The sequence below is a fragment of the Carcharodon carcharias genome, chromosome 11 (genome assembly GCF_017639515.1).
Source record: "Carcharodon carcharias isolate sCarCar2 chromosome 11, sCarCar2.pri, whole genome shotgun sequence".
Classification (NCBI taxonomy): domain Eukaryota; kingdom Metazoa; phylum Chordata; class Chondrichthyes; order Lamniformes; family Lamnidae; genus Carcharodon; species Carcharodon carcharias.
In genome coordinates, this window is record NC_054477.1 from 58031640 (window position 1) to 58055025 (window position 23386).

A 23386-nucleotide genomic window follows, 5' to 3' on the forward strand; every position below is an offset into this window, starting at 1 on the left:
AGGTTCATTCTTTAGGGACCAACCCACGAAGTATGCCACAACCCTCCAGAATTCACTTTTATTCTCCTCAGTGTTCCAGTTATTCTCTGAGGTAATACTTTACGGGGACATTCCATGAGACTTTTGGCTAAGCGACCCTCCAACTTTTATTTACTACCTCAGGACTGTGGATGCCCCAGCTCCTTGCTCCAGCTGCTGGCCAGTACCCAAATTACTTCTCACAGCATCCTGGCTAACTCTGCTAACTGCTTTCTGCTTCAAGGCTCTTTGAGGACCATTGTAGATTTCTTCCTTTAGATGCGTACTAAGCAAATCTTCCAACAATCTTTCTCTAATGAAACCCAAACCAAGCTTGAACCCCATTGCATTCTTCATGGTGGATGATAAAGTTAGTATTTTCTCTGCTTAAAGTGCAGAAAACTAATAATCATCTCCCATTGGCTATCTCAATCCAGTGAGATGCAGTCCACACCAAAGCAAAAACTGCAACTGCCTGTTTTCTGAGCAAACACCCAGATAACTTAAACAAATCAACTGTGTACCTCTGCAGCCCATCCCTATGACAAGATGGTATACTTTGGAATGTCCTCAAACAGAAATGTATATTAATTATTTTACCTTCAACACAATTCCTTGCTTATTGCTGAAAAAAGAGACATGTTGCTGAAACTTTTCGTCTTGTACTCATCAGGACAAAAGCAAGAAAGCCAAATTTCAAACAGTCACTACTATTTATACAAGGAGAAAAGGGTGCTGATTGGTTGGCAAGTCAACTCTAATTGGCTGAGGCGTTGCCGTAAAGAAAACAACAGGGAACTGTAGGGTCCCCAAGCTCCCTAGTAATTCAAAAAAGGCGCAAAGCTTGAACATATCCCTTGATTCTGAAACCATATGAATATTTTTTATTGCTAATGGAGTTTATGACCCTTTCTCCAGAATTTCTGTCCCCATCAAGGAACTTCCTCATTGACCAGCTGCCTCCAACCTTTTTTCCTCTGGGAGCTACATACATAATTTAAATCCTTTATTGAAGTAAGTGAATACCCTCTGGCTCTACAAAATACCTAATGATAGATCATCCATTGTTCAAGTTCCAACTGTCAGCTCCGACCTTATTGAATAAACACAGATTACCTTTTAAGTAGAATAAACCCAGGTTTTTTGAGTTGCATTTACATCAGAGTTGTGTTTACCAGTTTCTCAACCAGATGACCCCATTTATCCACAGTTACTTTAATTCCTAAAACTAAAAATTATATTCCAAAACATATGAATTATGAACTAGGTTTTCACAACACATTCCATGATTCTAGATACCAAATCCATTCCTGAGCTGGCAAGTTTGCAGTGATTAGCCAAATATTGGAAGTGTATTGCATCAGCCAGCATTGCCACTACCCCCACTACCCACTGTTTAAGAACATGTCATACAATACAAACAGAAGCCTGACAACTAACAAGCGCTTCACACCATTAGCTGCAGCCCTTGAGCAATGCAACAAAAGATCATGATTGGGTCGAAAATATGACCTGAACATTGCGTTGGCATCTATATTCATAAGAGCTCACTTTGCTGAATAACTCCAAAGTCAGCTCAGTTTCATAATTTACTGCCACTCCAGGCATATCTTTAATAAGGCAGTGGGAATTCCAAGCTACATTACTGGGTGTTAGCAGCCACTGAGGGTCTGCTGACTGCCCGTTGTGCACTGGTATTTCCCAGTGTTGGGGAAGGGATCAGGCATGGAGTAAGGCTGGCAGAGGCAAGAGTACTGGAAGAGATGGCAGTACCTATTCTATTTTTAAATTTAAATATGGCATCCCCTTCAGCACTCCTTGCAAACAGTGATTGTGTGGCTTTGCACTATTCAGGCTCTCTGCCATACTGCAGAATGGGACATAGCTACTGACCTTACTAAGATATGCTGAGCATCTTAGACAATCTATGGGCCTCAGTGCTCCACGACCAATTTTCTGGGAAGTGGGTATCATTGTATTGTCATCCATGTATTTCTGATATGAATGTGGACAATAACACAGTGCTGAATGACATGGTTATAATATAATTTATTGTATATATAAAAAATTCTGTATCTTTAGTACAATTCCTCTGTAATGCATGACTTTAATATATATCTTGCATGAAGGCTGTTAATTTTGTATTCCTTAATCTGAAAATTTATATCATGTGTCAGTTATTTAAATGGAAGATAGAATATGGCATGAAACTTAATGTAATAGATTTGATACACAGCTGCCATTTTGAAATTGTTAATTTTCTCCACCTTAAAATACCATTGTAAATGATTATTTTCATTAATCCAATTTAGCATGGTTATTCGCACCTGCATTCTGACAAGAGACTTCAATTCTCATAGCTTGATTGCAGGAGTTAAAAACTCAGGTTAAAAAAAAAGAAGTCAGAACTATAAGTAAAACATTTTGCTGTGAAAGTTAGTTGTAATGCAACAAGAGTTTTAGTTTCATCTGTTTTATTTCCCAATTTACAAAAAGGGACCCATGCCAGACAGGACAGCATGGAGCCAAGTGATCTCTGGGGAGACTTGTCTGACTGTAAGTGTGGCGACAGGTTAAAAACCCTTGAACAGAGGGCTGCCCGACAACACCAAAGATGCCTAGCCCACTCGTTGGTTGGAACTCCAAACTATATTGCTCCCGAAGTTCTATTACGAAAAGGTTAGTGCCACAGGGTTTGTATGGTTTCAGTATATTTTTGAAAGAAATATATGGCATCAAAGTATTGGAGTCAGAATTCTTCAGTCATTCTGACAGTCACCACCCTAACATTGGCAGGGGTCAATCAGAATGGCCACAAACCTGACAGCCTCAGATTTCCCGGGTCCCAGCCATTTGGATGCATTGGTGAGACGGAGCCACCAGCTGCTTCTACAATCTCATTGATAAAAGGGGAAAGGGCTGAGGAAAAAGACACACTCTTCCATCTCAGCAAACACTGGCTAGAGTGTCAAAACTTTGGCAAGGGGTACACTGTCTATATTTCTTCAAATTGCCAAAAACCTACTCCTTCTGGCTCCTCTGAGTTTAGTGGAGTTACCAGTGGAATTCAGCAGCAAGCATGGGTATGAAACTTTACACAGTAATCCAACCTATCTTCAGCCGGAAGTGCCAAGTGAATGATCCATCTCAGCCTCCTCTGGAGGTCCCCAACATATCAGATGCCAGACTTTAGGCAATCTGATTCACCCCACGTGATATCAAGAAACAGCTGAAGGCAGTGAATACTGCAAAGGCTATGGGCTCTGACAATATTCCAGCAATAGCACTGAAGACTTGTGCTCCAGAACTTGCCACACCCTAGCCAAGCTGTTCCGGTACAGCTACAGCACTGGCATCTACTCGGAAATGTGGAAACTTGCACAGGTATGTCCTTTACACAAAAAGCAGGACAAATCCAATCTGGCCAAATACTGTCCCATCAGTCTACTCCATCATCAGTAAAGTGATGGAAGGGATCATCAACAGTGCTATGAAGCAGCACTTACTTAGCAATAACCTGTTCACTGACGCTCAGTTTGGGTTCTACCAGGGCCATTCAGCTTCTGATCTCATTACAGCCTTGTTTTGAAAATGGACAAAAGAGCTGAACTCCAGAGGTGAGGTGAGAGTGACTGCCCTTGATATCAAGGCAGCATTTGACCGAGTGTGGTATTAAGGCACCCTAGCAAAACTTGAGACAATAGAAATCAGAGGGGAAACTCTCTGCTGGCTGGAGTTATACATAGCACAAAAGAAGAAGGTTGTTGGAGATCAATCATCTCAGTTCCAGGACATCACTGCAGGAGTCTCTCAGGGTAGTGTCCTAAGCCCAACCATCTTCAACTGCTTCATCAGTGACCTTTCTTCCATCGTAAAGTGGGGATGTTCACTGATGATTGCATGATCTTCAGCATCATTCATGACTCCTCAGATACTGAAGCAGTCCATGTCCAAATGCAGCAAGACCTGGACAATACCCAGGCTTGGACAGCCAAGTGGCAAGTCACATTCATGCCATACAGGTGCCAGGCAATGACCATCTCCAACAAGAGAGAATCTAACCATCGCCACTTGACATTCAATGGCATTACCATTGCTCAGTCTGCCACTATTAGTATCCTGGGGGTTACCATTGACCAGAAATTGAATTGGACTAGCCATATAAATACTGTGGCTATAAGGGCACATCAGAGGCTAGGAATCCTGCAGCAAGTAACTGCCTCCTGACTCCCCAAAGCATATCTACCATCTAAAAGGCACAAGTCAATAGTCTGATGGAATACACTCCTCTTGCCTGGTGAGTGCAGCTCCAACAATACTCAAGAAACTTGACACCATCCAGGCCAAAGCAGCCTGCTTGATTGGCACCCCATCTGCAAACATTCACTCCCTCCACCACCGATGAACAGTGGCAACAGTGTGTACATCTACAAGGTACACTGCAGGAACTCACCAAGCCTCCTTAGGCAGCACGTTTCAAACCCATGACCACTACCATCTAGAAGCACAAGAGCAGCATACACATGGGAACCACCACCTGGAAGTTCCCCTCCAAGCCACTCACCATCCTGACTTGGAAATATATTGCTGTTCCTTCACTCTCGCTGGGTCAAATCCTGGAACTTGCTCCCTAACAGCACTGTGGGTGTACCTACACCACATGGACTGCAGCGGTTCAAGAAGGAAGCTCACCACTGCCTTCGCAAGCATAATTAGGGAGGGGCAATAAACACTGGCCTCGTCAGTGATGCCCACATCTCATGAATGAATAAAATAAAACTCCAGGTATGATCTCACCAAAGCCCTGTAACAATTGCAGCAAGAGCTCCATATCTTTGACCCCAAGTCCTTTAAATATTGCTATTATCACTTCCTTAAAAATTAATTCCATCATTTTCCCGATGACTGATTTTAGGCCGACTGGAATGGATTTTTCAGTTTTCTCTCTCCCTCTTTCCTTGCAAAGCAGTATTACATTTGCTTCCTTCCAATCCTCTGTGACCCTGCCAGATTCTAGGGAATTTTGGAAGATCTAAACCAATACATTCAATATCCTTGCAGCCACCTCTTAGAACTCTGATATTGGCTGTCAGATCCGGAGGATTTGTTAGGTTTCAATCCCAATAATTTCTCCCGTATTTTTTTCTTTAACATTACTTTAAGTTTCTCACTTATGTGAGACTTAGGGTTCACCACTGTTTCTGGTGTGTATTTTGTATCTTCTATATTTTGTGCCTTCTACTGTGAAGACAGACATAAAATAAAAACAAGAAACTGCGGATGCTGGAAATTCAAAACAAAAAATAAAAAATACCTGGAAAAACTCAGCAGGTCTGGCAGCATCAGCGGAGAAGAGAACAGTTGACGTTTCGAGTCCTCATGACCCTTCAACAGAACTAAGTAAAAATAGGAGAGGGGTGAAATATAAGCTGGTGTAAGGGGGGTGGGGTGGGGAGAATGGGGGGGTGGGTGTTGGTTGTTGGGACAAGCAAGCAGTGATAGGAGGAGATAACTAAAAGATGTCACAGACAAAAGAACAGAGGTGTTGAAGGTGGTGATATTATCTAAAAGAATGTACTAATTAAGAATGGATAGCAGGACAAGCAAGGTACAGGTAGCTCTAGGGGTGGGGTGAAATAAGACTTAAAGGGCTTAAAAGGTATTATATAGATAAATGATTGGTGGAATACATTAAAACTAATGGTGGGAAAAGAAAAATCTGTATAAATTATTGGAAAAAACAAAAAGGAGGGGGAAGAAACAGAAAGGGGGTGGGGATGGAGGAGGGAGTTTAAGATCTAAAATTGTTGAACTCAATATTCAGTCTGGAAGGCTGTAAAATGCCTAGTCGGAAGATGAGGTGCTGTTCCTCCAGTTTGCGTTGAGCTTCACTGGAACAATGCAGCAAGCAAAGGACAGACATGTGGGCAAGCGAGCAGGGTGGAGTGTTAAAATGGCAAGCGACAAGGAGGTCTGGGTGATGCTTGCGGACAGACTGAAGGTGTTCTGCAAAGCGGTCACCCAGTCTGCGTTTGGTCTGTCCAATGTAGAGGAAATCGCATTGGGAGCAACAAATGCAGTAGACTAAGTTGAAGGAAATGCAAGTGAAATGCTGCTTCACTTGAAAGGAGTGAGAGCATCCACCCTCACGCCTTGTCCTCCCTCCCAGAAACATGATAGGGTCCCCCTTGTCCTCACTTATCAACCCACCAGCCTCTGCATTCAAAGGATCATCCTCCACCATTTCCGCCTACTCCCCTAACCCTAATGATGTCACCACCAAACACATCTTCCCTTCACCCCCCCGACGGCATTCCGTAGAGATCATTCCCTCCGTGACACCCTGGTCCACTCCTCCATCACCCCCTGCTCCTCAACCCCCTCCTATGGCACCTCCCCATGCAAATGCAAGATATGCAACACCTGCCCCTTCATTTCCTCTCTCCTCACCGTCCAAGGGCCCAAGCACTCCTTTCAGGTGAAGCAGCATTTCACTTGCATTTCCTTCAACTTAGTCTATTGCATTCGTTGCTCCCAGTGCAGTTTCCTCTACATTGGAGAGACCAAACGCAGACTGGGTGACCGCTTTGCAGAACACCTACGGTCTGTCCGCAAGCATCATCCAGACCTCCTTGTCGCTTGCCATTTTAACACTCCACCCTGCTCTCTTGCCCACATGTCTGTCCTTGGCTTGCTGCATTGTTCCAGTGAAGCTCAATGCAAACTGGAGGAACAGCACCTCATCTTCCGACTAGGCACTTTACAGCCTTCTGGACTGAATATTGAGTTCAACAATTTTAGATCATGAACTCTTCCCTCCATCCCCAACCCCTTTCTGTTTCTTCCCCCTCCTTTTTGTTTTTTCCAATAATTTATATAGATTTTTCTTTTCCCACCTATTTCCATTAGTTTTAATCTATTCCACCGATCATTTATCTATACTTTTTATGCCCTTTTAGTCTTATTTCACCCCACCCCCACTAGAGCTATCTGTACCTTGCTTGTCCTGCTCTCCATTCTTAATTAGTACATTCTTTTAGATAATATCACCACCTTCAACACCTCTTTGTTCTTTTGTCTGTGACATCATTTGGTTATCTCCTCCTATCACTGCTTGCTTGTCCCAACAACCAACACCCCCCCCCCTCTTAAACCAGTTTATATTTCACCCCTCTCCTATTTTTACTTAGTTCTGTTGAAGGTTCATGAGGACTGGAAACGCCAACTGTACTCTTCTCCGCTGATGCTGCCAGACCTGCTGAGTTTTCCCAGGTATTTTTTATTTTTTGTTTCCCACTATAATTTATCCTGTCTCAGCTTCTAAGGGGTGTATGTTTAATTTCATTATCATCTTCCTTTTTAAATAATATTAGAAGCTCTTACAATCTGTTTTTGCATTTCTTGCTAGGTTTTTCTCATATTCTATTTTCTCCCTCTTTATCAATTTTTGGTCATCTTTTACTGGTTTCTTAAACTCTCCCAATCCTCAGACTTACTGACCTTCTTGACAGTATTACATTGGCAGCCTTCCTTCTCATAAGACGATGGTTTGCGCCAAGGTGGTCAACCATGTGTTAAGCATCACCTGACATCTCTCAGGAATCCCACTCTAGCATGGCAGTCTCTGCTGCATTTGCTGCAGAGGAAGACAGTGAGCTGAAAAGGTGCAGGATTCATTGTCCTCTGTTTTCTCTGGATCATCTTCTCAGCCAGCTGAGCATTCCATTTTTGCTCGCCTACTCCACCTCCAAACAATCAGCCTCCAGAGGTCATCGTCATCGGCATCTATCTCCCAGTTATCAGCTTCAATGTCCGACATCTTCATATCTCACTTGCAGGTTTCCTTGTAGCAAAGGTATGGATGGCCAGGAATCATGACCCAGTGGCCAGTTGACCGTACATAAGTTCTTTGGGTATACGGTGTGGCCGAGCCAGCACAGATATCATTAGGTTAGTGGTGAGCGTATAGTGTATGCTGATGGAATTAGCAAGCTCCAGGACCTCTGAGATGGTGATCTTGTCTTGCCAAGGGATGCTGAGGATATGTCTGAGACAGCGAAGATGGAAACTGTTCAGCCTTATCTCCAATCTTGCATATGTTTTCCAGGTCTCACTACTGCAAAGGAGTATGCTGAGGACACAAGCTTGGTAGGCTTGTAGTTTGGTGTTCTCAGCTAGGTTGCTGTAGTTCCACATTCTTTTACTCAGCTTGGACATAGCAGCTGCAGCTTTTGTGATGCGTGTGTTGATTTCAGCAGCAACTAATAGGTTGCTGGTGATTGTAGAGCCTAGAAATATGAAGCTAACAACAACCTCCATTGTCATTTTGTCAATGCTGATAGATGGCAGAAAGGCAAGGTCCTGGATCATGACAATTGTGTTCTGATGCTGATGGGCAGACCAGACTCTTTACAAACAAGAGAAACTGTCCATTTGCCACTGAAGGTGTTCATCGGCATGGAATGCTTGTGCTGGATCATCAGCGTAGAACAACTTTCTAATGAGGACTTGTGTGCACCTTTGTCTTGGATCTCAGGTGAGCAAGGTTGAGCAGCCTTCTGTCAGTTCTGCCATGTTAGTAGGCACCCTGTGTAGATGACCTGAATGTATATGACAGCAGCATAGAGAAGAATATGCTAAAGAGCATTAGTGCCAGAACTGTTTGATCTCACTGTGGATCTCAAAGGGTTCTAATGTTGCCCTGTCACAGCTGATCTTATCCATCATGTTGTCATGGAAAGAGGAGATCAATAATATAAACCTCATCTTTTAAACTAATACTATCTTAAAACTCTATAGTCTGTTCTTATCCATTATTATTAGTGCTACTGCCACCGCCACCCCTCCCTCCACCTTTTCCATTCTATCTCTCTTTTTGAAATGTCAAGTCCCCTGGAATATTTAGTTCCCAACCTTGGTCGACACGCAACCACATCTCTATAATGGCGATTAGTTCAAACCCATTTATCTCTATTTAGGGCATTAGTCTGTCTCTTTTGTTATGAATGCCTTGTGCGGTCAGATAAAGTAGCTTTAATTTATCTTTTTACCATTTTCCCTAACTTGACCTTATTCATTATTATGCTGTGTTCCTCCCTGTCGCTTTCCGCTTGTCTTAAACCAAATCGCTACACTGCTCAATAGCCTTGACTTTGCTCTTTAGATTTATAAATTTGCCCTCATTTGAACCCTCCTTGCCCCCTTTTTAGGTTAAAGCCCTATCTACAGCCTTAGTTATTTGATTTGCTATAACACTGGTCACTGCCTGGTTTAAATAGAGCCCCTCCCAAAGTATCAGCTCCTCTTTCCCCAGTACTGGAACCAGAGTCCCATGAATCGAAACCTCCTCTTCCACACCATCTCTGAGTCACATATTCAACCCTCTGATCTGTTTGCCCCTATACCAATTCATTCATGATTCAGATAGTAGTCCAGAGATTTTTACCTTTGAATTTCTGTTTATGAATTTGGATCTTAGTTCCTTAAGCTCTCTTAGCAGAACCTCATTTCTAGTTCTACCTATTTAATTTGTTTCTATGACAACTAGATTGCCCCCTGCGGCTCCAAGTTCTTCTCAAGCACGGGGATATAATCCTGGCATCGGGCAGGCAACGAAACCTTCGAATTCCCAGTTGTAGCTGCAGAGAACAGTACTTATCCCCCTGACTGCATTGGCCTCTACTACTACCGTATTTCTTTTTGCTACCCCAACCTGTGGTGCTGTGTTCAGTTTACTCATCCACCTTGCGGACTTAGCCTTTATTCACACAAACAGCAAGAACCTCTTAGCTGATGTATGAGGGCAAAGGCCAAGGTTCCTCCAACACTGAACTGGGGTCTCCTTACCTGCCTGACTTGCAGTCGCATCCTCCTATTCCTGACCACCTGTATCACTACCTGACCTAAGAGATGTGATTGCCTCCTGGATCAAAGTGTCCAGGTAACTCCTCCCTCCCCGATGCCCCATAATGACTACACCTCAGATTCCATCTTAACAACTCAGAGTTGGAGTTCTTCAAGACACTGATTCTTACTGTAGATGTGGTTGTCAAAGATCACGATGCTATCCATAAACTACCAAATGCTGCAGCTGTCGCACATCACCTACATTACTAACCCTATTTATTCTTTGTTTGTTTATTTATTTAATTAAAGCTGAGTAATTCAATCAACTTAGCTTTTTTTAAATTCAGCTAATTGTTAGATTAAATCTGTCGTCATTCCTTGTGCTGTGATGTCACTGCGATTTTTCCACTGCTCTTCCCCAGACCTTGCCCTTTCCTTAGATTTTAGGTATACTTATTTATCTATAGGCTACTAAACTCTTAATACTTAGATACATAAGAAATTAAACACTTCGCTCAGATTCATTGACTTCTTCCATTCTTCATTCTATACTGAAAATTACACCACTTTTTGAGTTTTTCCTTCCCTTTGTCGGGTATCAGTGGCTGTTTTCTGCCAATGCTCCTTTTAAATCCCTGGTGCTAGGGGCTCCTGCTCTTTTTAACCAGTTGCAGAGCTCTGCAACCACTCCTTTTAAACCTTACCTTGTGCCTCTCCTCATCTCCCAAAGGAGGGGGTACAGTCTAATGCTATCAGTTGCCCTCATTCAATTCTTCTTGTACAAACCTATACGCTGAGTACCAACAGAAACAGCACAGCCAAACCAAAACTCATCCATTTACTACACATGGATCAGTAATGATAATTGGTTGATTTCCTCCTCTCTCCTTTCCCCCACTCTCCTGCAACCCAGGTGCTGAGACCATTTATAATGCCCATACATCAAAACAGCATTCATCCAAACATATTTCTTAGCAAAACCGAGGTCACTTGGGCCACGGAGAAACAATGGTTCACAAATAAAGAGGGCTCAGGCTGTTAAAGGTTATAGGTTGCAGTCCAGGGCCATTGTTGTAGAACTCCTTCAGGACAATGCCTTGACCCACTCACGTTCAGGTGCTTCATTAGTGATCGTCCTTCAGCCAGAAAGTCAGTGGTGGTACTGTTTTTTGACTATACTACAGTGTTGAGCTCTATTTTCAACTGCTAAAATAATTAAGCTTTCCATGCCAGTCAATCGTAGGACCTGGAAAACATCTAGGCTTCAGTTGACAGGTGACGGGTAACTTTTACACCACATAAGCGCTGGGTAAATACCATTTCAAACAAAAGAAAATCCAGCATTTTCCCTTATCTTCACTAAATTCTGCACCAGCAGCATCCATTGACAAGAAACTGAACTGGATTAGTCATATCAACACAATGGTTACAAGAGCAAGGCGGAAGCTGAATAATCTACCACGAGTGGCTCACTTTCTGACTTCTTAAAGCCTCTTAAGTCAAAAGTGCAACCTAATACTTAGCTGGATGCGTCCTACTAAGAATGAAGTGTGGTCCAAATTTCAAAAACAAAATAATTTGTTTAATTCTCTGCCATTCCATGGCTGTGGTCAATGCAATCAAGTACAGACTAGGTATCAAAACTGAAATCTTTTTTCTCTTTATGACTTCTTGACTCAAGTGTCTTATTGGAAGGTGCGTGAAATGCCTAATCAACACACAACTAAGCAACTTCTGTCCTGTACTTTTGGGTCTGGCATCATACTTGATTTTCCCCAAATGCAATGTACTGCAAATAGTCCTTGCATTACTTCGAACGTATTCAACTGCAGCTTGATCTCCGTAGTGGCTCTTCTTTGTATCATTGAACATTTTTGCCCCCTCTGCTTCCACAAATTAACTGTTCATGGAAAATAAAGCAAAATAAAAACCCTCTAAACATATTTTGTATGTTGAAGTAAGTATACAGTGCTACTTTGTAAATGTTTTTTTTGACTCATATATCCAGACTGGTTTCTTTGACCTTTTTTTAACCTATCTTTTCTATCTCTTTCATCCCTTCATTATTTCTTTTTTCATTCTTTAATATATTACGTAACCCACACTCTTCAGTATAGATGAAAACATCTGGTCAGGTAAATGGAATAAATTTATTGACACTAAGGAGTACAAATCATAACTGTGGTTAGTGACACTTTCACTTCCATAGCAGTCAAAGCATATAGAAAGAACATGTATTTATATAAGTGCTGATTGTAATTTCCAGTGGTGGTGGTAGTGGATCGGCTGCCTGTCATACACCTATCCCAATCTTTGGATTGATGCAGAAAGGAAGTACCTTGAAGAAAATTGCATTACAGGCTACATTTGTCCAACTCTCTTCCTCCTTTGTCACCTCCTGACTTTATAATACCTATACTTTTCTGGCTAGCCTCCCATCCTCCATAAACTTTAGATCATCCAAAACTTTGCATGTCTGTATCCTATCGAGCAAAAAGACCCACTCACCTATAACTGTTATCCTTGATGACCTACTATTGGTTTGCCTGTAAGTGCTTTAAACTTAAATTGCTCAACCTCATGTTTAAATGCCTTCATGGACAGTCCCTTTCTATTTCTGTATCCTCTTGCAGACCCTGCCCTAAACTCTTAATTCCTCTGATTCTGGCTTCTTGTGTATCATCTCTGCTGCCCCCTTTGCTCCACAATTGACAGCCGTGCCTTCAGCAGGCAAGGCCTCAAACTTTGGAATTTCCTCCCGATACGCTACCACCTCTTTCTACTTCTAAGACCCTCTTTAAAGCAGTAAACATTAAAAATGCCTATCAGAGCACCACCTACAGGACTAAGGGGTAATACTGGTTCAGTGAAATGTATTTCCACATACTAAGTTTAATATGTAACAGATGCTCAATCCATTGTACCTGTGCCAGCTATTTGTTAGAGGAATTGAAAACTAATCCCACTGCCTCAATCTCTCCCCATAGCCCTGTAAAATTATTTACTTCAAATAATTATCCAACTTTTCCTCAAAAGGTGTTTCAACTACTCTCCACTGCAAAGCATTCTATGCTCCAGTAACTTTCTGTGTAAACAAACTTCACTTATCCTCCTTCCTCATGCTTGTAGTATCTATTTTAAATTGATGAGATTCTTTCTTTCTCTCCTGAAGGTGCTATCTCTTGCTAGGTATAGTTCCAAGGGCACTGACTGATCTTCGCTATCTCACCAAGTGGTTTATTTCACATATATGTCTCAACAGTAAATCTCTTCAGTCTGACCATGCTGGAAAGGGCAAACAGCTGAGTCTGATCCTTTCTTTGTGTGATGTCCGCACATGCATATTTTCAGCAAAGATTGCTGGATAAAGACCTCGAGCAAGAACTTTGGTTAATGATCATCCCTAATACAGGTGCATTGACGCTACTTGCAATGGCCCTACCTTCATGGGTGCTGAGATCAGTGAATGCAATACAGACTGAGAACTGAATCTGCAACCTACCTGGACCATATGGCTCAGTTCATAGAAACATGGAAGATCTGAAAGCATCTCTGTGAAGATTAATCTTCCTCCTTCCCTCCATTTATCAAGCGCTCCTGAAATGCACACCACTTAGAAGGACAAGAACAAACTTTCTTCTAAATTTTTTCTGCTGCATGTGGCCTATGCCTTTAAGTGCGTGGGCCCTTTAAATTTCTTTTGTAAGGCCTTGCACTCATGGCAACTTAAAGGGGCTGATTTATGCTTTCGCTAAACCCCATGTGCATTTGTGCTTTTAGGTCATTATAATGACCCCAGTTGTTCCGTAACACAGAATGCCCTTGGAAGGTGTTTGCACCCAAAAAGTAGAGGAGGACATTGTACAGTGATGTAGACCTGAGAGGCCTGCATCAGCGGTAATGACTACCAACTAAGGAGCCTTCAGGCTGCCATGTACAAAAGTAGTAACTTTGAGGCCCAGTGATCATCCCAGTGGTCCTGGAAAAAATGTTACGTACCCTTTTTTTGGAGCTTCTAAGAATTTTCTACTAAGCTCTTATTTTTTTTTGCAGATATTTCCTCCAGAAAAGAGAAGGCTGAGAGATGAACTAATAAAGGTCTGAAGTGGTTTGATAGGTAGATGTAAAGAAAATGTTTCCACTTGTGGAGAGTCTAAAACTAGGGGCCATAAATATAACACAGTTACCAATAAGGAATTCAGGAGAAATGTCTTACTCAGAAATAGGTTTGAATGTGGAATTTGCTACCATGTGAATCAAGATGAATAGTAGCATTGACATATTTTAAGGGAAACTAGGTAAGTACACGAGGGCGAAAGGAATAGAAAGATATGTTGATATGGTGAAGTGAAGTAAGATCACAGGAGGTGGAATAAACACCAGCCTTGGACAATTGGGCCAAATGGCCTGTTTCTGTGCTCTATGTAATTTTTATGATTTGAAGGTCTGGAAACAAGGGCTAAGACCTGCTTGCTAGAGGTACAATTACATTTGGGTGTCTTCCAAGCAGAGGTCCAGGAAAATATAAGGGAGGCATGATGTCATCACTTTCAACTTATTATCATAGTATTAACATGCCTATTCCAGTGTGCTCTACCTCTCTGTCCTTTTCTAGAACTTTCCAAAAGTGTGTATGAAGTGCAAAGGACATGAGGATCTGGCATCATCAATCTCTGTGACTTTTTCTTCTGGCTGGTGTCCATAAAATGTGTATCACAAGTAAAATTCAAAGGAAAAACAACCTCATTTATCCATCTAGCCTGCCTTAAATTAAAAGCAAATGTTTTTTCTATGCCATACTCTATTCCCTGACTGAGAATCTAAGCAGGCAACCTGCTTCCACATTTCTGAAGATGTGATTATTGATCTAGATGTTAACAGGAATCTGAGGACAGACATGGGCCATACTTCATTCTTTATCTGTTATGTAGAGAAATTGTGTATAATAAGTGGTGGAGGGGGGAGCTATATCAAATAAAAGAATATACATCACGATTGTCGTCTATACACAAATTTTGGTTACAGACCAATTCTACTGAATCTTGTAAATCTTTTACAGTACAGAAACGTGCCATTTGACACAACTGGTCTGTGTCAGTTTTAGCCTATTTTTTGATATAAATAGAAGTTAATTGCTCAATTCCAGTCTCAGTTAGTTATCCTACAAGTTTTACTTATATTTGAGGATTGTCTTAACTAATGCTCTCTCTCTTTCAGGATACACTCAACTTTGTGACTGGTGGAGTGTGGGAGTTATACTCTTTGAGATGTTAGTGGGGCAGCCTCCTTTTCTTGCTCCAACACCTGCAGAAACACAAATTAAGGTAGGTACCTGGAGTGGTACATCATTACCCACTTTAAGTACTCTTCTTAGTTCGGTACATCAGAATCTATATTAAGATGTGTACATGATGCAGTACCCCATAACCCAAATGGTGTACTATATGAGGGAATGGTAGCATAGTGGTAATGTTAATTGGCTAGTATTCCAGATGCCTGTCCAATGCTCCAGAGACATAAGTCAAAACCTACCACATCAGCTGGGAGAATTTAAACTCAATTAAGTAACAAATGTGCATCAAAAATGATGATCATGAAACCCATCTGGTTCACTAACCTGGTTCACTAATCCTTGCCCGGTCTGACCTACCTATGACTTCAGATCCACAGCAATGTGGTTGACTCTTAACTGCCCTCTGAAATGGCCACTAAGGTCTACTAAACTACTACAGAAAGGTTGAATAAGAATGAAACTGGATGGATAACCTGGTATCGATCTAGGCACTGGAAATAGCAAAGGCACATCCTACCCAATCAACCGTGGAAAGTCTTCCTCACTAACTACTTTTCGTCAAAATTAGGAGAGTCAAGCAACAGCCTAACATGGTCATACTTGAATAATATCTTACAGACAACCTCACAGACTTCTCCGTTACCATCCTTGAGTAAGTCCCACCGGCAGGACAGATCCACCAGAGATGGCAGCAGAGTGGTATTCAGGACGGATGGGGAAATTTAATGTCAACCACCAAGAGTGGTTAGTTAGCACCACTATTGGCCAAATCTTGAAGAACATATCAACCAGACTAGACTTGTGACAGAAAGTAAGAGAACCAACAAAAGGGAAAATCCTACTTGACTTTTTTCTCACCAATCTACCTATCACAGATGCATCTGCCCATGACAGTAATAGTAGGAGTGACCACTGTACAGTTGTTGTGAAGACAAATTCCCGTCTTCACACTGAGGAAATCTGCCATTGTGTTATGTGGCACTACCACTTTGCTAATTGGGACACACTCAGAACAGGTGTATCAGCTCAAAACTTGGAATCTATGAGGTGTTTTGGGCCATCAGCAGCAGCAGAACTGTATTCAATCACATTCTGTCACTTCATGTCCCGGCTTTTCTCTCACACTACCATTACCATCAAGTCAGTGGACCAATTCTGGTTCAATGTGGCATGTAGGAGAGCATGCCAGGAGCTGCACCAGACATATTTAAAAATGAGATGCCAAGTTGGTGAAGCTACAACACAGGACTACATGTATGTTAAACAGTGGAAGCAGTGTGCTCCAGACAGAATTAAGTGATCCCACAACCAACATATCAGATCAAAGCTCTGCAGCCCTTCCACATCCAGTCATGAATGCTGGTGGACGATTAAACAATTAACCAGAAGAAGAAGCTCTACAAACATCCTGATCTTCAATGATGATGGAGCTCAGCATGTCAGTACAAAAGACAAGGCTGAAGTGTTTGCAATCATCTTCAGCCAGAAGTGCCAAGTGGGTGATCCATCTCAGCCTTCTATTGAGGTTGCTAGGATCACAGGTACCAGTCTTCAGCCAATTCAATTCACTCCACGTGAAATCAAGAAACAGCTGAAAGCGCTGTATGCAGCATAGGCTATGGCCCTGACAAAATCCCAGCTGTAGTGCTGAAGATTTTTGATCTAGAACTAGCCACACCCTTAGCCAAACTGTTACAGTGCAGCTACAACACTAGCATCTACCTGACAAAATGGAAAATTGCTCAGATGTATGCTGTCCACAAAAAGCAGGCCAAATCCAATCTGACCAATTACTGCCTCACCAGTCTACTCTTAATCATCATAAATTAATGGAAACTGTTTTTGACAGATCAAATGTGGCCTTGATGTCAAGGGCAGTCACTCTCACCTCACCTTGGGAGTTCAGCTCTTTTGTCCATGTTTGAACCAAGGTTGTAATGAGGTCAGAAGCTGAGTGGCCCTGGCGGAACCCAAACTGGGCATCAGTGAGCTGGTTATTGCAAAGCAAGTGCCACTTTATAGCACTGTCAATGACCCCTTCCATTACTTTGATGATCAAGAATATGGGACGGTAATTGGTCGAGTTGGATTTGTCCTGCTCTTTGTGTACAGGATATACCTGGGTAATTTTTCACATAGCCGGATAGATGCCAGTGTTGTAGCTGTACTGGAACAGCTAGGCTAGGGGCACGGCAAGTCCTGGAGCAGAAGCCATCAGTGCTATTGCCGGAATATTGTCAGGCCCCATAGCCTTTGCAGTATCCAGTGCCTTCAGCCATTTCTTGATATCACGTAGAATGAATCGAAGTGGCTAAAGACTGACATCTGTGATGTTGGGGACCTTCGGAGGAGACTGAAATGGATCATCCACTTGGCACTTCTGGCTGAAGATTGTAGCAAATGCTTCAGCCTTATCTTTTGTACTGATGTGCTGGGCTCCCCCATCATTGTGGATGGGGATATTTGTGGTGCCTCTTCCTCCAATAAGTTGTTTAATTGTCCACCACCATTCACGACTGGATGTGCAGGACTGTAGAGCTTAGGTCTGATCTGTTGGTTATGGGATCGCTTAGATCTGTCTGTCACTTGTTGCTTATGCTGTTTGGCACGCAAGTAGTCTTGTGTTATTTCTTCACGAGGTTGACACCTCATTTTTAGGTATGCCTGGTACATGGGAGCACCATCATCTGGAAGTTCTCTTCCAAGCCACTCACCATCCTGACTTGGAAATATATCAGCATTCCTTCACTGTCACTGGGTCAAAATCATAGAACTCCCTCCCTAACAGCACTGTGGGCATACCTGCACTACATGGATTGCAGCGGTTTAAGAAGGCAGCTCACCACCACCTTCTCAAGGGCAATTAGAGATGGGCAATAAATGCTGGCCTAGCCAGTGATGCCCACATCGCATGAACGAATAAACAAAATTAGACCAAATGTGGCATCAAGGAGCCCTAGCAAAACTGAAGTCAATGGGAATCAGGATAAGACTCTCCACTGGGTAGAGTCATACCTAGCAGAAAGGAAGTTGGTTGTGGTCATTGGAGTTGTTTGAGGTCAATCAACTCAGATTCAGGATATCGCTCCATGAGTTCCTTAGGGTAGTATCTTCAGTTGCTTCATCAATGACTGTCCCTCCATCATCAAGTCAGAAGTGGGGACATTCGCGGATAATTGCACAAGTGTTCACTGCTCAGAATTCCTCAGGTACTGAAGCAGTTCACGTCCATATGCAGCAAGACCTGGACAATATTCATGCATGAGCTGATAAGTGGCAGGAAATATTCGCACCACAAGTGCCAGGCAATGACCATCTCCATCAAGGAAGAATCTAACCATTTCCCATGACATTCAACAGCATTACCATTGTTGAATCCCCTACCATCAAGATCCTGGAGGTTACCACTGACCAGAAATTTCACTGGATTAGCCATTTAAATTCTCTGGCTACAAGAACAGGCCAGATAATGGAAATTCTGAGGCAAGTGACTCATTTCCTGACTCCCCAAAACCTGCTCACTATCCATTAAGCACAAGTCAGGAGTGAGGTGGAATACTCCCACTTTGCCGACATGAGTGCAGCTCCAACAATGCTCAAGAAGCTTTACAGCATGCAGGATACCCCAGCCACCTCTCATTCCCTCCACTGCCAGTACAGACTTGGCAGCAGTGTGTTCCATCTAAAGAATGCAATTCAGTAACTTGCCAAGGCTCCTTCAACAGCACCTTCCGAACCTGCAATCTCTACCACCTAGAAAAACAAGGGCAGCAGGTGCATAGTAACACTGCCACCAGCTATTTTCTTTCCAAGTTGCACCTGTCTTTACTTGGAATTATATTTTTGTTCCTTCAATGTTGCTCGATCAAAATCCTGGAACTTCCTCTCCACTGTACTGTGGATGTACCTACACTGCATGAACTGCAGTGGTTCAAGAAGGTGCCTCACCACCACCTTTCAAGGGCAATTAGGGATGGGCAATAAATCCTGGCCTTGCCAATAGTGCACACATCCTGAGAACATTATTGGTCACATGAAGGCATGTGAATGGAGTGGTACATTTTACTTCTTTAGCATATTAAGAACACTAGACTGCTTAGTCATTAGGGACTGTTGAGAGAACTTACTAATTTGTGAGGGCCAAATGCAGTTTAAAATAATTATTTTGAATTTTTAGGCTTACAGAAGGGTATATCGCATGCGTGGTTCCTGGTTTATCAAAAAAGGTAACCCTTTTGAGACATCAGTTGATGGCAGCACAACTTAAACCTGCTACAACTTTATCTTCCCACTTTTCTTCCTTTACCTATTCAACCTTGAACCTGGCATGCCATGCCTGAGTGTGGTTCCTTGCTTTATAAACATAATCATTGTCACTTTTGGCCCTGAAAAGTGCCCAGTCTACCTCAGATTATCCTGGAAGGGCGAAGTATCTCAAAATTTGAGCAACAGGTGAAGCTAGCTGTTTCACGCTGCTACTATGCAGTAGCAACACGAGAGGTATTCACCACCAACAGGATGCTGCTGTCAAGCCAAAAAGACGTCTGCCTATCTCACAAATGAGTAACGTGGTATATAAATTTCAATGCCAGTGTGATGCTAGGTATGAAGGCCATACTTCCGAAAGACTGGCAGATCATATCAAGCAGCCTGTTCGGAACAGGCAAGGTGCAGTCTGTATCCAACCAGCCCGTGCCTGCAAAACTCAAAACACAGTGTCCAATATTAGATGTGATTCCGCGATTGGACAACATTTGCTAAATAATCCTCAGTGTGCTAAGAATTATGCTGACAACCAATTTAAGATTGTCAGTCAGGCTCACAATGTGGCGCATTTGCGTATGCTGGAAGCTACATATATTAGTACTCTGGGTCCTGTTCTTTGCAGACAGAAAGAATATGTACACACATCATGCCTGTTTCAGCTGAACACGATAAGTGACAGCCATTCGCAGACTCATTCTTCAGGGCAATGTCTTGACCAATCAGGATCAAGCTGCCTGGTTTAAATTTCAAACAATGCTTGGCAGTTAACTGTCAGCCACCATCAACTGGTGCATTCGCCAAGGCAATCTCTACCATCAGAGTCATTTGCCAACCAATCAGCACTCTCTTCACATACAGTATAAATTGTTTTCCCCTTATATTGGTATTCTTGTGAATTGTACTGATGAGTGCAAGACGAACAGTTTTGCCATGTCTCTTTTTCAGCAATACAAAACGTAGGGCAGAATTTTCAGGTCAGCGTGTGGGCATGTGCCCGACCCACTCGAGCGTAAAATAGTGCGTGATGATGTTGGGCAAGCGTCCCAACATCATCCCACGCTCATGCAATATTTTGGTCAGCGGGCGCCCGCCAACGATTAAGAGAGCAATTAAGCCCATTAAAGTTATAATTGTCCCTGATTTTTCATGGTCCATCCAACCTCACGGTTGGCAGGCAGGCAGATCGGCCAGGCAGCCTTTGTATTTTTCATGAAACCTCATCCAAGGGCGGAATGAGATTTCTGTTATTAAATTAAAAACAATAAAAATCTATGGACAGAAGTTTTATAATGTATATGTTCAGGTGACTGTTTGTGATGCTTGGACATTTTTGTTCTGATTTTAAAATACTTATTTAATAGCTTTGAAGTCTTCAGCTCCCTGAGGCAGCTCTCTGCTTTCAGGGAGCTTTCATTATGTACTTGCCCGCACCTGCGCTTGTGGCGCCCCCCCCCCCCCCCCCGGCAATGCTGAGCATTTTAGCATCTGCTTCATACAGGCTGGCCGTTAATTGGTCAGGCAGTGCGAAATCGGGGTTGGGGGCCGATCAAAGTCGCCAGTTCATTCCCCGGCCGCTCCTAGACCCGCTAATTGCGCCCGCACGCCGACCTAAAAATCTTGCCTATAATCATTCTTCATGTGTGACCATGATAAGGAGTATTGGTGGTCATTTCAACTACAGAAGGGAGATATCGCATATCAAAATGATCTAACCATAATGTGACATCCACAGAGGGTTCACTGGATAATAATGCTTCCTAGCATGAGCATGCTGAAGCCAGTTATCATCCCCTCACTATCACTGCAACTAAGATTGGGTAGCTTAGAACAGAGTGAGTCTGATTCAGTATCACAGCATGAAGTGCATTTACCTTCTGTGTGTGTGGGTTTTTTGAGGTCCGATGTCAGCGGGAGTACTTTGTTAGCTTCAGCCGGTGGTGTTCTTTGAGGAGGATTTTTCCCCTGCGGCCATCAGGAGATTCAATGTATGCTAGCACAGGAAGCCAGTCAAGCTGTGTTGGTCTCAGTGTCCCAGAAATAATCCTAAAGACTTCCCAGAGGTGGATATCCATCACATTTCTGCAGCAGCTGCTAAGCCAGGTTGAGCAGCAGTACTTGATTCTTGGTGTCACACTTTGTTTTATAGTACTCCGGTGAAACACTTAAGATGCTTTCTAATGTTAAAGGCACCATATAAATATAAGTTTTTGTTATTGTTGGATGGGATATACCAGTTCCTGCTTTCAATCGCTGTCAAAGAATCTGTGCACAGGCCAGTGGTGGGAGACTTAGAATATGCAGAGAAACAGTTTGACTGCAAAAGAAACCATTGCATCTCAGCTCACAATTGGTATAAATTAACCTAAGTATGCTGAAATAATTACATGCTTCATAATTTCTGTTCCTCAGGTAATAAATTGGGAGAGCACACTCTACATTCCACCACAAGTAAAACTTAGTTCTGAGGCAACAGATCTCATCACAAAGCTCTGTTGTGGAGCCAGTGACAGAGTGGGTGGAAATGGAGCGGATGAAATCAAGGCTCATCCTTTCTTTACTTCCATTGATTTTTCCGAAGACATCCGCAGACAGCCAGCACCCTATGTCCCAAAGATTAGCCATCCCATGGACACTTCCAACTTTGACCCAATAGAAGAAGAGAACTCATGGAATGACAGCGGTGATAGCACCAAGGCATCTGACACATTAACTAGTCATGTTAGTGGCAATAAGCATCCAGAACATGCATTTTACGAATTCACCTTCCGAAGATTCTTTGATGACAATGGTTATCCCTTTCGGTATCCCAAACCCTTGGACAATGACGAACCCAAACAAAATCAGCCAGATTTGGGCCAGAGGGATTCTGTTGGCCATAGTGAAAGTTATAAGCCTGTATATGTTTAAAGAGTATATGTTAACATTTTCTGTCATTTTTTTTCTTCCAGCATTTGAAATAATACAATCTACAAAAGAAATCAAGATTGATGGTTGAAAACAGAAAGCACTTACCTTGTCTTAGTGGCATATTGTGCCCTCTAGGGATAATTGTTGAGCTCCTGCTGCTGAACGTTTTGTTTGAAATATGTGCGATATTTAGCATCAGCACTAATTTTATAGCAGAGAGTAGAACTAGATAATAAGTAGACATCAAATTCTAAGGGTGGAATTTTCCAGCCCCCCATGGCAGGTTCCCCCGCGGCAGGGCCAGCGAGCCATTGAAACCTCTGTTCACATCGGCAGAACCGGATGATCCCACTGGCGTGAGAGGCTGGAAAATTCTGGCCTAAATCTAGAATATATAGACAGGATTGGAAATATACAGAAAGCTGAAAGAAGTTTTGAAAACTGGCTAAGTGCAATAATATGTAAATCAATATATTATGTTTTTATATATAGTGCCATTAGTAACTGTAATACAATAAATGTACAATTATCTTATAAACATTCTGTTAAATTTATAATAATCTATATTGAAAGGTCTGGAGCAAATTACATAACACTGATGCTGCTTTATGTCCTTGTATGATACATACAAAGTATTTTTCAATACAAAACATGAAAAAAGTGAGTTGATGAGTGGATTATGCATCTCAGTATGCTTTTGGTGTGTGGAACTGATGCATGAACAGTATTTTTTCTTTTTAGCTAAACTCGTTTTTGAAATACTTTTAAAACACAGGCAGGTCCTGTGTGATTTGATTCATTTATATTAATTAAAAAATATCAAGCTCGTTCTTGAGAAGCTATTATGTTAGTCTGCCTCCTTAGTACTGTCAGTGATTTTATAATCGGTGTCCTTTGCGTGTTGTCCATCTCATAAGGTTTTTTGATTTTTTTTCTATCCACAATATTGATACATCTTTTAAGATGTTATTGTAGTCTTACTAAGTGCCATTTTTCAGCCTTTTTACAGACACAGAATGTTTCTCTGTTAATCAGTGTGAAATTAATATAGTCCAA

At 42.2% G+C, this 23386-nt stretch overlaps 1 protein-coding gene across 8 annotated transcripts in view; it reads left to right on the forward strand.

Annotated features, from left to right (window-relative positions):
- lats2 (large tumor suppressor kinase 2) overlaps positions 1–23173 on the forward strand; it is a 97425-nt gene extending 74252 nt beyond the window's left edge. For 7 of the 8 annotated variants that reach the window (XM_041199326.1, XM_041199330.1, XM_041199332.1 and 4 more), the window contains 3 exons: positions 2515–2697; positions 15082–15188; positions 21833–23173. In XM_041199326.1, coding sequence (XP_041055260.1) covers positions 2515–2697; positions 15082–15188; positions 21833–22330 — 788 coding nt within the window. In that variant the 3' untranslated portion in view covers positions 22331–23173. The remainder of the gene's footprint in view (positions 1–2514; positions 2698–15081; positions 15189–21832) is intronic. The other variant, XM_041199334.1, reaches the window with a different exon arrangement.
- Positions 23174–23386: the final 213 nt, after the last annotated feature.